Raw genomic sequence first — 13,141 nt, 5'->3', positions numbered from 1 at the left:
CTGAGACCTATAATCAGCAGAAACAAATGCGTATAACCTAAAAATAATTTAGACGTAGAGCAGGTTACAAATGGTTTAAACAGTGCAACTAAGTGCCCAACATCAGTAATCAGGATAAGAAATAAAAGGCTGCCTCAGTAGATAATCACTTCCAGAAACTTAGGGCTTTAAGTTTAAGTATGAGATAAAAATGTCAAGTTCCTTAAAACGGTGAGAAATGATGTGAATTCAAAAAGTATGGGCTTGATGCAGTGCATAATTAGCGTGGGATCTGGGCTACACACAGTATACACATATTTATAATAACATTTTGTTGATTTACTGTTGTTGTTTTGTTGTCTTTGGGGTCAGATAAAGTAAAATTATCAAGGTAAGAAGGACCTCGTTGCCTTTTCTCTTAAGCTGCAGAGAGAAAATGAGAAAAAGAAGTAAACAAGAAAGAGAGAAGCTACAGAGTAAAGTCTGGAAGATGCATTATATCTTAGTTTAGGTTCATTTATATAAGCACATGTGGACCAATTCGCAATAGTAAATACAGTTAGACCAACTAAAGGGCACGACTTTGGATAATGGGTGGGTTTAGTTTCAGACAGCAATACAATGACCACTAAAACGCTGATACAATCACAGGAAAGTGTTATTTTGGTCAACGTTGAGGAGCAGCTACTTTAATCACCCTGTGATGAAAACTGTAAAAGAGAAAGTGCTTGCATTCACAATGAATAAGTCTTGTAAATTTGGAAAAGCCTGCAACATTTCATATCAATGTACGAGCTGTATGATCGCCACAGAGGCCAGTTTTAATGCATGCAGCTTAATTAAAGTGCACTTGCTGTGGTCTCTGCTATATTTGCAACTTTTATGCTCTCAATATCTTCAATGTTATAAGGTCTTTTAGGACATGTTACAGTGTAACATGTCCATCCATTCATCTCCTTAGCTGTTTATCTAATTCGGGGTTGCAGTGAGGCCGAATCCTATCGTAGCTATCAGAGTGTGAGATGTGGTGTGTATGCTGGGCAGGACACATGCAAGCACAGGGAGGCCCCAGCGAACCAGACCAACCAACAAGACTCAAACCCAGTACTGTTGGGATGCATGTTAGAAATGATTGGCTGCATAAGACTGAAAAAATAGGAAAGATGTTTAATCCTATGAAAACAGCAGACTTCAGTTTTGTCTGTGGTGACACTGCCACCACATGGTGGAGAATGAGATCAGCAATTGAAGTTGGTGAATAAAAATAAAGATTTTTTTAATTTTTACACTGTTAAAAATCAGTCAAAAAATATAACATATTTACAAAATTAAACACCAAATACATCACAAACGTAATCTCAATCCTTTAACTCAACTATGACAAAAACAATTAGGATTATTAATTATTAGGATTACACTGTGACTAATATAAATAAAGTGTTGAAGTCTGATAATAAATTCAAAATGTAAAAAAGGCCACAAAGAACATTTGGCAATTTATAATAATGACACAAAGATTACTGAGCTAACAACACCTTACAGACTTCACGCTGTAAAGGCTGAATAACTGCAAGGACAGAGGTGAGGTACAGCATAGTAAGTCACTGGTGGATCATTAAACTTTAGGCATCAGTTCCAGGAGTGTTAATGGCAGCAATGCCTCGCAGAAACACCTTTCCTCCTTTATCACTGCTGTTCACACAGTGAGACACTAAGCCATATAGAAGAGGTCTGCAAAATAAAAAACCAAAAGAATTGTAATTAAGTTTTCATTAGAGAAGGAAAATGGGTGACTGATAGTAATTATTTTAAATTCTATGCCTTTCAGTTTTTCCTGGCGGTACATGGAGATAAGTGCTAATTTAAAAAAAAAAAAATTAGAATAAATTCCCAAGTCATCAAGCCAGTGCACAATCGTTTATTGCACATGCTGAGTCATGCGATTCCTCAGGGACAATCTGACTTTTACAATACAAATAATGACGTTTCCTTAAAACTGTGAACTGAGACAACCACTTCCAGGTATTTCGAGATAAAACTATGATGAGGATTCATGGGAACACTGTCAAATTGTTATGCCCACTCTGAACATTCCCCAAAGAGTTCAGCTAATTTTTGAACATTATGTTCAGGAGCAGACTGTACTCGTATTTCTTAAATCCTGCTTTCTACACTTACACTGACTTGGAGCTTGGATCCTCAGTGACTTTCAGCTCATTCGCCAGGAACTGTCTGTCCAAAGGAACTTCGGGTTGGCCCGACTCTGAGAAAACAAACAGTGCTGAGAAATATTCACTTTTCTCAACAATAGTTGCTGGTTATAATGAGAGCCACTGGTATCTCAAAATACAAATACGCACCCAGAGGCAAGTGTAGTACCTCTACTTTTACATTAAAATGTATGCTGATTTCACCCATTCACCACAAGCTCATCAGTGTACAATACCATGTAATAGAACACTCATTAAAAACTTTATTGGGTCCTGGTTTGGATGTCTTTTGCCTTCAGACTTGCTTTAGTAACACAGATTTAAGAAGGTGCTAGAAATAGTCCTCAGAGATTTTGGTCCATTTTTAGATGACAGCATCACACAGCTGCTTGGATGTAACATATAGTCATTTGAGTTACTGTTCTACGCAGCTCAAAGCAGTCTGGCCTTTCTTCTCTGACCTCTGGCATCAACAAGACATTTTCACTTAGAAAACTGCCACTCACTGAATATTTTCTCTTTTTGGACTTCTGGACCCTTTTCTTCTTTTTTCCTTGTCTGTAAACCCTACAGATGTTTTTGTGGGAAAATCCTAGTAGATCAGCAGTTTTTGAAATACTTAGACAAGCCTGTCTGGCATAAACAACTATGCCACATTCAAAATCACTTAAATCACATTTCTTCTGATGCTCAGTGTGAACCTAAACAATTTGTAGGTCTTGACCAAGTCTACATAGTTGAGTCCATTGAATTGCTGCCATGTGATTGGCTGATTATACATTTGTGTTAACAAGCAGTTGAATGGTCGTACCTAATAAATCATAATCATAATAATAGTAGTTACAGTTGTTAAAGTTTGTAAAAAAAAATTTTGCGCTTGCACTTTTTTTGACCTCACCCACCTGCAGTCAGCACAGACGCTGTGTACCTGTACTTGTTGAACTCCAGGTACTCCCTGATGAGCTCGTTGATGATCAGGTTTTCATGGGACAGGGGAGGTCGCGGTTCACGCTGGTCATCCAGGGCGCTGAACACCTCCGCCCGGATGCGAGCCTTCAGCTGGCCCAGCACACCGCGGGACTCCAGCGTTTCCCTCAAAGCTAAATATTCACATTTTTAACACAGCAAAAAATAAAATAAAATAAAATAAAATAAAATAAAATAAAATAAAGGATAATACATTGGAAAACTAAACAACCCCTGGGGGTAAAACGAATCTGTTTGGTCAGTAAATTTAGCTAACGAATGAAAGGGGGATGTTTTTGTACGACGTACACCGTACAAAAAATTACCAACTTAACATATTGTTGGTATTTTTAAAGCTATAGACCACTTCGATAACAACTCATATTCATGTCAATATCTTCACCACACACTCTTTAAATCGTAGTAATTCTCAACCATTAATCTGTTCCTGTTTTTATGAAAATGTTTATTACATGTCCTCCCCCTATGCTAACTAGCCTAACCCTGAACTAGCTGGCTAGCAGCTGTTAGCGTTAGCGAGCAGCGAAAATTTCATGAAAAAATCTAGATCGAATAAAGTATATTACGTGTTTAGCTATGCCGAATCGAATTATAGGTGTTAACAATAAAGGCGGCAATGGGTTGATTTATGCTTAAAATATCCCTAAAACCACTGTCATTTAGGTAGCTGATTTATTAAACTTTTGAATGGAGGCTGGTAATGATGTTTCTGTGTTTTATAGTTTGCCAGTGTTCGTAGCTTTTCGCTAGCTTATAAAATAACATCTAAAATTATGTGGGTTGATCTGAGTTTGTATTAGGATACTAGTTAGGAAACAAAATAATGAATTATGCTAATGGCAGTGAGCTCTTACCGCACTTCAGTTCAGTGATGGTCGCCATCGCAACGAGTGTTCCTATAACCCACATGAGCGTTTCCAAAAATAGCGCCCCAACAGGTGGCGAGAGACAACTCAGGAAGATAACATCAATAGACATAAAAAATCATTATTTTTATGGAGGACCACATTATGTACGAGTGTATTTTTACTGTGATTTTTTTTTTTTGGGGGGGGTTGAAGGACAATATGGCTGAGCTTTAGAGGTGCATTTGGTTCAGAGTTCTCAAACACATGGTAATGAAATGATTGACCATATCATAAATATTATTGAAGTGAGCAGAGCATTCAAAAGCATTCGCATGGACAGAGTTTACTTAAAACTAGGAGTAGGCAAGGCACAGTTTACATTAAATGCAATAACCTATACAGTTAACCTAAATGCAATAATCATAAATAGTCTGTCAAAGAGAATGATTCTGACCACACTCATGTAAAGGTGCTGAGACATGGTTAGGTTAAGGGATTCTCATACAGGTCAAAATTCAGATGTTCAGCCTGGTCAATATAAATATTAAAATCAGCCAAAAAACAGTTATAAGAAGAATAGAAGAAATAAAATCACAAAAGTGGAACAGAAAACTATTTTGGGTTTAGGAGAGCAATGCAAAACGGCAAACATCAAGCTTGAGTGGTCCACCGCCCTACCACTAGGAGAGCCTTTTTAGCTCTCCTAAGAGCTTAAACAAATGTATAGTCGAAGGGACGTTCCTCGGAAAAACACTCAAATTGCCATTTCTGACCAATGTCTATGTTGAGAAGACAAAGTTTATCTTACTTGTTGAGATTAAGTCATTTAGAATAAAGCTTTTGTTTGACAGGAACACGTTTGGAATGAGGGCATTTTGTATTTCCACAAAACTCCAGTGAGTGTACATGTGCAGCAAATGTACTGCTATACCTGACACATTTAGGAAAATAGTGTATCTTCTAAATAGAGAAAAGCACTCCCAGAGTGGGTCAAAGATGTGAATGAAACTAAGATTACAAATTTTACAGCTAGTCTGTGAAGGCTAAGGATCCTACTAAAACATCTCACAATGCGACCCAGTATTGGAATTGGGTTTGATAAAATTGGACTGCTGACGAACAGTATCATTGGTGCTAGGATCACCTATTACACTACTCTCCTAACTGAAAGTATTTAAGATTCCTGGGAGCTTCTCCAGGACAGCGAGTGTAAAGCAGTGAGACACACACAGGCAACGCCAAAAACATCCCCCTCAATGGATCGTTCACAGATACAGGTCCAGTGGAACCCACTTCTGCAAAGGGTGCACCTAATCTGGCAGAATAGGAAGCATCAGTTACATAGTAGCTATTTCCATAATTAAGACATCAACTATAAGTGTTCCCATAAGTGTGCCATGTTGTCTGCAGACCTGACAGTTCAATAAATCCTGTGTTGATTACAGATTGTCGTTATGTCCCGAAACAAATGGCAGTTTCATTAGATAACTACAGAGCACTTTATGAGCCAACTTGCTTCTTTAATCAGCATTTGGGTTATTTGCATTCAGTGTTCACTGTTCGTATGCTCATTAAAGGGGGGATGCACCGCCTCCTTCAAATTCATGTCTATTTATCTGTTTACCTGAACTTATGAAGATGAAGTCACTTTTTTCTTTTACACATATTTACTCCACATGAGATTAGATCTTGTTCATGTGTGTGAGCTAAGGTATCACATCACCAGCAGAAGACGTTGACAATAAATTTAGGCAATACAATACAAATTAACTTTCTTACAGTTTGGTATGAATACTAGACATTTATCATGAAGTTCTGCTGATGTGTTGCTGCCTCACTGAATTTGAATATATGATGTACAGAGCTGTCTGTACAATTACTGACAATATATAACACATCACTGTGCATTTGGACCTTTATTTATTTAACTAATTAGGCTGCAGAAACTGAGCCAACGAGGATGAAGGTTTTAATTCCTTAACAAAGGCGGCCTCTGCTGGACAAAAATAACAAACAGACAGAGCTGCCACCTCATACATCCTGGATTTAAATCTATGGGATGGAAATATATCTTTAAATATAACATCGCACAGCTGTGTGGAACAAAATCAGTAGATCCAAGGCGATGTGGGCTCTAGCTCATTTTATGTATGGCACTGGTAATCTGTAAGAGCTTGTACTGTGAGATTTTACAATTTACACTCACTGACCACTTTATTAGGTACTGGATTGGCCCCACCTTTTGCTGTTCACATGACAGCATCACACACTGTTGATAAATATTATACAGGATAATCTGTATGTATATAGAGTTTTGTCCTTTGCAACAAACAGTTCACACATCAGATGTCAACAGAACTGAAAAAAACTTCACATCCAGTGTTAAATAAAACCTGTATTAACATAAAATGTGATTAAAAAAAGGTGTATGTTGAACTAAAACTTGTTTTACACAGTGTTTTGCTCATAGTGCGTTATTTATCATACCAAGTAATTCAGAGTCATTCATACCAGAGTAACCTGAGAGCATAATATATATATTTGAAATATATACCCCGCCTCTCGCCCTATGACAGCTGGGATAGGCTCCAGCGCCCCCTGCGACCCTGAAAAGGATAAGCGGAAGCGAATGGATGGATGGATGGATGAAATATATATCTTTCTACAGGACTATATATATGAGAATGATGTGAGGACTTTTAACATTACAGAAAGCAAAGGTCGCTATCAAACTGTTCATGAAGTGCTGGGTACAGATTTTCTGTGGTTAGTGATTTTTTTTTTTTTTTAACCATTTTCCAAAATGTTTAACCACATCAGAAACACCATCCAACTCAAAACTAGTGCTGAGGTCCAAAATATCTGTTCCCTATAATGAATCTCCTGACAATAGAAAGTATGTTCCTCTTAAAATAAAACAAAACAATATAATTGTTAAGTTTTTAGTAGTATTTTAAAGGTTAAATATGAATAACCTTTTGTCAATTGTCTTCAGCAGGGAGAAAGCATCTAAACTACCAGGCTGATTAATATGAAAGTCACAAGGCAGAAATCAGCAAACTGCTGCCTCACTTTGATTCTCAAAGAGCCATTAGCTGAAAAGCTCAAAGCCTAATTTTCTAGAAATAAAATAAATGAACCAAACTATTTGCAATGAAAATTTATTTCTATTCCTATTTGCTGGATCTTAGCCTGCTGTTGTATATTCAAGCAGAACATACAGCAGAAGGTCATTTTTAAGCAGTTTAACCGAATTTGACAATTTTTAATGTTCTGGGTTACAAAAGTCAGATAACCTTTAAGAACTTACCATTGCTTCATTTGCCTCCGGTCATTGCAGAGTTGCCTCTGCATTGTTCATCTCATCTATGTTGTGCAAGGGCTAATCCAGAGGCAATACCCCAGCATCAACAGGTTCAGTGCTGCAGAATTAACGGAAGGCTCTGAACTTCTCACGGAGGTCCCCGACTTCTCTGATCAGCTCTGTCACCGTGGTTATAAGTTTTTGGAAGGCTGCATCTGTTAAAAAGAACAATAACACAAAGAATACTGGCTTGTGATAAACTGGATAAGCATTGTGATGTGAAAAACAATGATATCCATAAGTGATGGCTTCACATTTTGCATTCAGGTTCAAGTAGTTCAATCTGTTAAAACTGTTTACAAGTTTAGCCCTTTTACATATAAATGAAATCCTATGTAAAATGTCAAAGTACAACATTTTAGAACTTGCCTCAGACTCTCTGGAATCTAAAAAAGCAAAATAAGATAAGATAAGATAGTCAACAGTATAAATTAGTGTTTTGAAGTTAAGATTACAATGAAATTGTGATGCAGTTCATTGTTTCAGAGCATACCGTCTTTAGAGAAGGCACTGAACACAGACTATTTGCTGGGTAGGTTGCATAGCTGTGTAGGTTGGCGAAAGGAGCCGGTAGCTGGCTGGTGCATCATGATGGTTGCTAGTAGTCCGTTGGGGGCAGACTGTTTACAAAATTGAAGATTACATACAACTTTTCTACAAAGGTTCCTTGTCTTACACACATACACACACACACACACACACACACACACACACACACACACACACACACACACTAAACATTACATTATTACCTGGTCCTTTCACACATGGGGCCTGAGGAAACCTTTTTTTTTTGGAGGTTGCTCATCATCAGAGTCTGTAACTGTATAAAGGATTTGGTCTAAAAGAAAAAACAAACAAACAAAACATTAGTATTCAACTGCATAGTTTTTTTTTTGCTTATTTTCCCTTAAGTTACAGTAACATTTACAACATCACACAAAAATGGTTAAAAACTAACAATAATTTGAAGACATGAGTATCTTACTTGTTTATGGATGGATTGTACTTTACTGATCTGAAATGAGATAATGAAAAAAAGCACAATGTTAATAAAAAGAGGAAAAACATGATATTCAAAATAAGTTCAAGATAAGTTCCAGGTAGGAAACATTCATTATTAAAGTCACGGAAACGGAAAGTCACGTGGGCATGCCACATGATCATTAGGTCTCAGGCAATGACAAATTGGAGTAATCCATAAGGACAAAAATAGTGAGTTTTTAGTTAACAATCTCATTATTATAACAAAATATTGCATTCATAGATGCCGATATGCTGAATCCCCCCCTTCTTGGCCTGCGCTTAGGGACGAGCTCTCCCTGTTCCGTGAATCTCTGAGGCTAATGAATAAGCCCCAAGCAATCGAATTGCATGGATTTTTGGAAGAGTTTGATTTTTCTTATTTGAGTTGTGTGTCTTGTTTATGGAACCTCACTTTTGGAGATTTTATGATCCCCCTTGTCTCCTTTATTTCTGTTCCTTGCTTTTCATTCATTTTTATTTTTATTTTATTTATTTATTTTTTTAATTTTTGTATTGGTTATTCATCTTTTTGTATTATTATTATTATTATTATTATTATTATTATTATTATTATTTATGTGTGTGTGTGTGTGTGTGTGTGTGTATGTATGTATGTGTATGTATGTGTGTATGTATATATATATATATTATATATACACACACGCACACACACATACACACACGTATGTTTAGTTTCAGTTATTGTCGATTTCATTGTGGTGTACCAACTGCACTGTTGCAATGATGTGTATTCCTCTGATTGGGAGAAGAGAAAAAGGAGGTGTGATGCTGTTCTGAGTGATTCAATATGTCGCTTGTCTGTTTGAGATTATTTAGACCAATAACAATGACAAAGTTCATTGGGGAAAAAAAAGGTCTCAGGCAATGACTGTAGAAAACATGGACGACACGACAGCTGCCCAGAAATGAAGCCAAAACGTTTCTATCGCCCCCTGGTGTCCGGCTGTAGTATAGGTCAAAAACCCCGCCTCCTCCATGTTGGCGGTGGGACTGGGGTCAGGCTAAAATAAATTAATTCTCCTCAGGTAAATTTTCCAAAGATTCTTTCTTTTGTTATTAATAGTTCTCATCACGCTGATTTATGTCCAAGGGGTCTCCTCTCCCATAAGTTTGACTCTAATTCCTACCACGGTGATGTTAAATTGGGGTGTAACGTCATCATAACAGCTTTGACTGGCAGCTGCAGCCACGGAGAAACTTGCGTATCTCTGTTTGGGAATAGCAGATAGAGCGTAGGCTCTGAGAGGAGGGCCAGCGTTTAAGTAACGAAAACACGACTGACTGTTTTAACCTGACAACCTGAGGTGTTCTTCAGTAAAGTGGACTACCCGACAGAAGGACCCGAGGCCCCGCTGCACTTTTTCGGCAAGTTTTTTTTTTGTTTGACTTTTTTGGTAAGTTAAACGTGTTTGTAAACTAATCCGTAACTACTGTCCTTAGCTAGGTCCTGAGACCTAGCTAGCTAAGATGAGCACTCGGCTATCGGGGAAACTTGTTTTGTAAAGTTCGTTTAGCTAATCCGTGCAGGTGAATGAATTTACCGACTGATGAAATCAAGAGAAACGCCCCGGGCTGCTCAGTCACTAATTACCGTTACTGTACTTTTATTACAAGTATTATACTGTAAAAGCAACAGGCTGGACTCTGCTTCAGCTCCTGTGCAGAGCTGATTATTAAATATCTGCAAACAACAGCATGTTTTCAGTCTCTTGCCACAACAGTTTTTTTTTTTTTTGAAAAAGAAGCTTGTACTTAAGTAACTCCTGATTAATGAGTAACTATCGATTAAACTGTAGAACTTAGAAAATGAAAGAGAAGGATCAGCTTTATTTCAGATTTGAGAGATAAACTTTATATTTGAGTTTGTGATGATCTTTGTGATTACAGGAGTTGCCCTCAGATTCAGACCGCAGCACCATCCAGTGACAGCAGACAGATCATCCAACATGTCCACATGTTAACTGCAGAATTAACTGATGAAAACAGTACAAAGGTTAAAGTACCACATGTGCTGTCAGTGTAAAGCTGCAGCTGTTTTATTGATAAAGTTAAAGACAAAAAGTGAAAAGGATTAATCACCCATGTAACTCTGTCACTATATATCAGCATTAACAGAACCTCAGTTTGGTGTTTCAGAGAGCTGCTGATCTCAGACCTGCACAGCTTCTGTTTTAAACACTTGAAGTACTCAGCTGCATGAAGAGCACATTTGATTTTCTCTAACACAATTAAATAAAACCTGATGAAGGTCAAAGGTCGTCACTTGTATGTTGAACTACAAACTAGTGATCTGGAATTCTTTAACAGTTTGTTGCAGGTAGTGTGTTATTTACCATAAAGTAATTCAGAGTTATTCATACCAGAGTAACCAGAGAGGATAATATATTTTTAAATATATAACTTTCCGTGAATCGCTACCTTATCGTGGTGGAGGGGTTTGTGTGTCCCAGGGATCCCAGGGGCTATGTTGTCTGGGGGCTTTTGCCCCCTGGTAGGGTCTCCCATGGCAAATTGGTCCGGGGTGAGGGACCAGACAAAGAGCGATTCAGAAGACCCTTATGAAGAAAACATCGAGGGAACAGTTTACCCTGCCCGGGATAGGGTTACCGGGGCCCCGCCCTGGAGCCAGGCCCGGGGAGGGTGCCCGAGGGCGAGCGTCTGGTGGCTGGGCTTTAGTCCATGGGGCCCGGCCGGGCACAGTCTGAAGAGGAGACATGGGCCCATCCTCCCACAGGCCCACCACCCGCAGGAGGCGCCATAGGGGTCGGGTGCATTGTGTGCTGGGCGGCGGCCAGGAGCGGAGGCCCTGGCGGACTGATCCCCGGCTGCCAAGACTGGCAATAGGGACATGGAAAGTCACCTCTCTGGTGGGGAAGGAGCCTGAGTTAGTGCGTGAGGTTGAGAGGTGCCGGCTAGATATAGTTGGGCTCACCTCTACGCATGGCTTGGGCTCTGGAACCAGTCTCCTGGAGAGGGGCTGGACTCTGTCTCAGTCTGGAGTTGTCCCTGGTGAGAGGCGGCGGGCTGGGGGGGTATTCTAATATCCCTCGGCTTGCTGCCGGTACGTTGGGGTTTTTCCCGGTGGATGAGAGGGTTTGTTCCCTGCACCTTAGGGTCGGGGAACGGGTCCTGACTGTCATCTGCGCTTATGCGCCGAGTGGCAGTTCAGAGTACCCAGCCTTCTTAGAGTCCCTGGGGGTGGGGGGTGGGGGGGGGGGGGTGCTGGAAGGTGCTCCACCTGGAGACTCTGTTGTCCTGCTGGGAGACTTCAATGCTCACGTGGGTAACGACAGCGAGACCTGGAGGGGCGTGACTGGGAGGAACGGCCTCCCTGATCTGAACCCAAGCGATGTTTTGTTATTGGACTTCTGTGCAAATCACAGTTTGGCCATAACGAACACCTTGTTCGAACATAAGAGTGTCCATAAGTGCACGTGGCACCAGGACGCTCTAGGCCGCAGGTCAATGATCGATTTTGTAATCTTATCACCAGACCTGCGACCATATGTTCTGGACACTCGGGTAAAGAGAGGGGCTGAGCTGTCAACTGATCACCACCTGGTGGTGAGTTAGATCAGGTGGCGGGGGAGGACGCTGGACAGACCTGGTGCACCTAAACGCGTAGTGAGGGTGTGCTGGGAACGTCTAGCAGAGGCCCCAGTCCGCAAGATCTTCAATGCACACCTCCGGCAGAGCTTCAACAGCATTCCGAGGGAGACTGGGGACATTGAGTCCGAATGGACCATGTTCAGCATCTCCATTGCCGAAGCCGCTGCATTGAGCTGCGGCCGCAAGGTGGTTGGTGCCTGCCGTGGTGGTAATCCCCGAACCAAATGGTGGACACCAGAGGTAAAGGGAGCCACCAGGCTGAGGAAGGCGTCCTATCGGGCTTGGTTAGCCTGTGGGACTCCGGAGGCAGCCGACAGGTATCCACAGGCCAAGCGGCTCGGGCAGTGGCTGAAGCAAAAACTCGGGTGTGGGAGGAGTTCGGAGAGGCCACGGAAAAAGACTTTCGGACTGCCTTGAAGAGATTCTGGCAAACCGTCAGGCGTCTCAGGAGGGGAAAGCGGTGCTCTACCTGCACTGTGTATAGTGCTGGCGGAGCGCTGCTGACTTCGACTGAGAAAATTGTCAGGCGGTGGAAGGAATACTTTGAGGACCTCCTTAATCCCACTGACACATCTTCCGAGGAGGAAGCAGAGTCTGGGGATGAGGGGAAAGACCCGCCAATTTCCGGGGGCGAGGTCACTGAGGCAGTTAAACAACTCCTTGGTGGCAGAGCCCCTGGTGTTGATGAGGTCCGCCCCGAGTTGCTGAAGGCTCTGGACGTTGTAGGGCTGTCCTGGTTGACACGCCTCTACAATGTTGCGTGGAGATCAGGGGCAGTACCCCGGGGTGGTGGTCCCCATCTTTAAGAAGGGGGACCGGAGGGTGTGTTCCAACTACAGGGGGATCACACTCCTCAGCCTCCCTGGGAAAGTCTATGCCAGGGTGCTGGAAAGGAGAGTTCGTCTGCTAGTCGAACCTCGGATACAGGAGGAACAATGCGGTTTTCATCCTGTTCGCGGAACACTGGACCAGCTCTTTATCCTCTCAAGAATACTTGAGGGTGCATGGGAGTTTGCCCAACCAGTCTACATGTGTTTTGTGGACTTGGAGAAGGCATTCGACCGTGTCCCTCGCGGTGTCCTGTGGGAGGTGCTGCG

The 13,141-nt window shown here is 41.1% G+C and overlaps 1 protein-coding gene across 2 annotated transcripts; it reads right to left on the bottom strand.

Moving 5' to 3' along the window:
• Positions 1-1,126: 1,126 nt before the first annotated feature.
• cep20 (centrosomal protein 20) lies at positions 1,127-4,181 on the bottom strand. 2 transcript variants are annotated; one of them, XM_003453744.5, is made up of 4 exons: positions 4,031-4,156; positions 3,092-3,289; positions 2,158-2,242; positions 1,127-1,710 (listed from the first exon to the last, which is right to left on the bottom strand). In XM_003453744.5, exons 1-4 carry the CDS (start codon positions 4,152-4,154, stop codon positions 1,602-1,604), a joined length of 516 nt encoding a protein of 171 aa, XP_003453792.4. In that variant the 5' UTR covers positions 4,155-4,156; the 3' UTR covers positions 1,127-1,601. The 2 variants fall into 2 exon arrangements, with proteins under 2 accessions (XP_003453792.4, XP_025763787.1); XM_025908002.1 differs by lacking the exons at positions 1,127-1,710; positions 2,158-2,242 and adding an exon at positions 2,423-2,781 and having other exon boundaries at positions 4,031-4,181.
• Between the last annotated feature and the right edge of the window lie 8,960 nt (positions 4,182-13,141).

This window comes from Oreochromis niloticus, linkage group LG6 (assembly GCF_001858045.2).
Source record: "Oreochromis niloticus isolate F11D_XX linkage group LG6, O_niloticus_UMD_NMBU, whole genome shotgun sequence".
NCBI lineage: Eukaryota > Metazoa > Chordata > Actinopteri > Cichliformes > Cichlidae > Oreochromis > Oreochromis niloticus.
The sequence above is the reverse complement of the archived record's forward strand: the minus strand, read 5'-3'. Positions and strand labels throughout refer to the sequence as shown.

Coding starts and splice junctions, on each gene's coding strand:
- cep20 (XM_025908002.1), bottom strand. CDS start 4,154: ATGTCTATTGATGTTATCTTCCTGAGTTGTCTCTCGCCACCTGTTGGG. Junction 3,290..4,030: donor CATCACTGAACTGAAGTGCG/GTAAGAGCTCAC, acceptor GTGAATATTTAG/CTTTGAGGGAAACGCTGGAG. Junction 2,782..3,091: donor AGCGTCTGTGCTGACTGCAG/GTGGGTGAGGTC, acceptor CTGATCTACTAG/GATTTTCCCACAAAAACATC.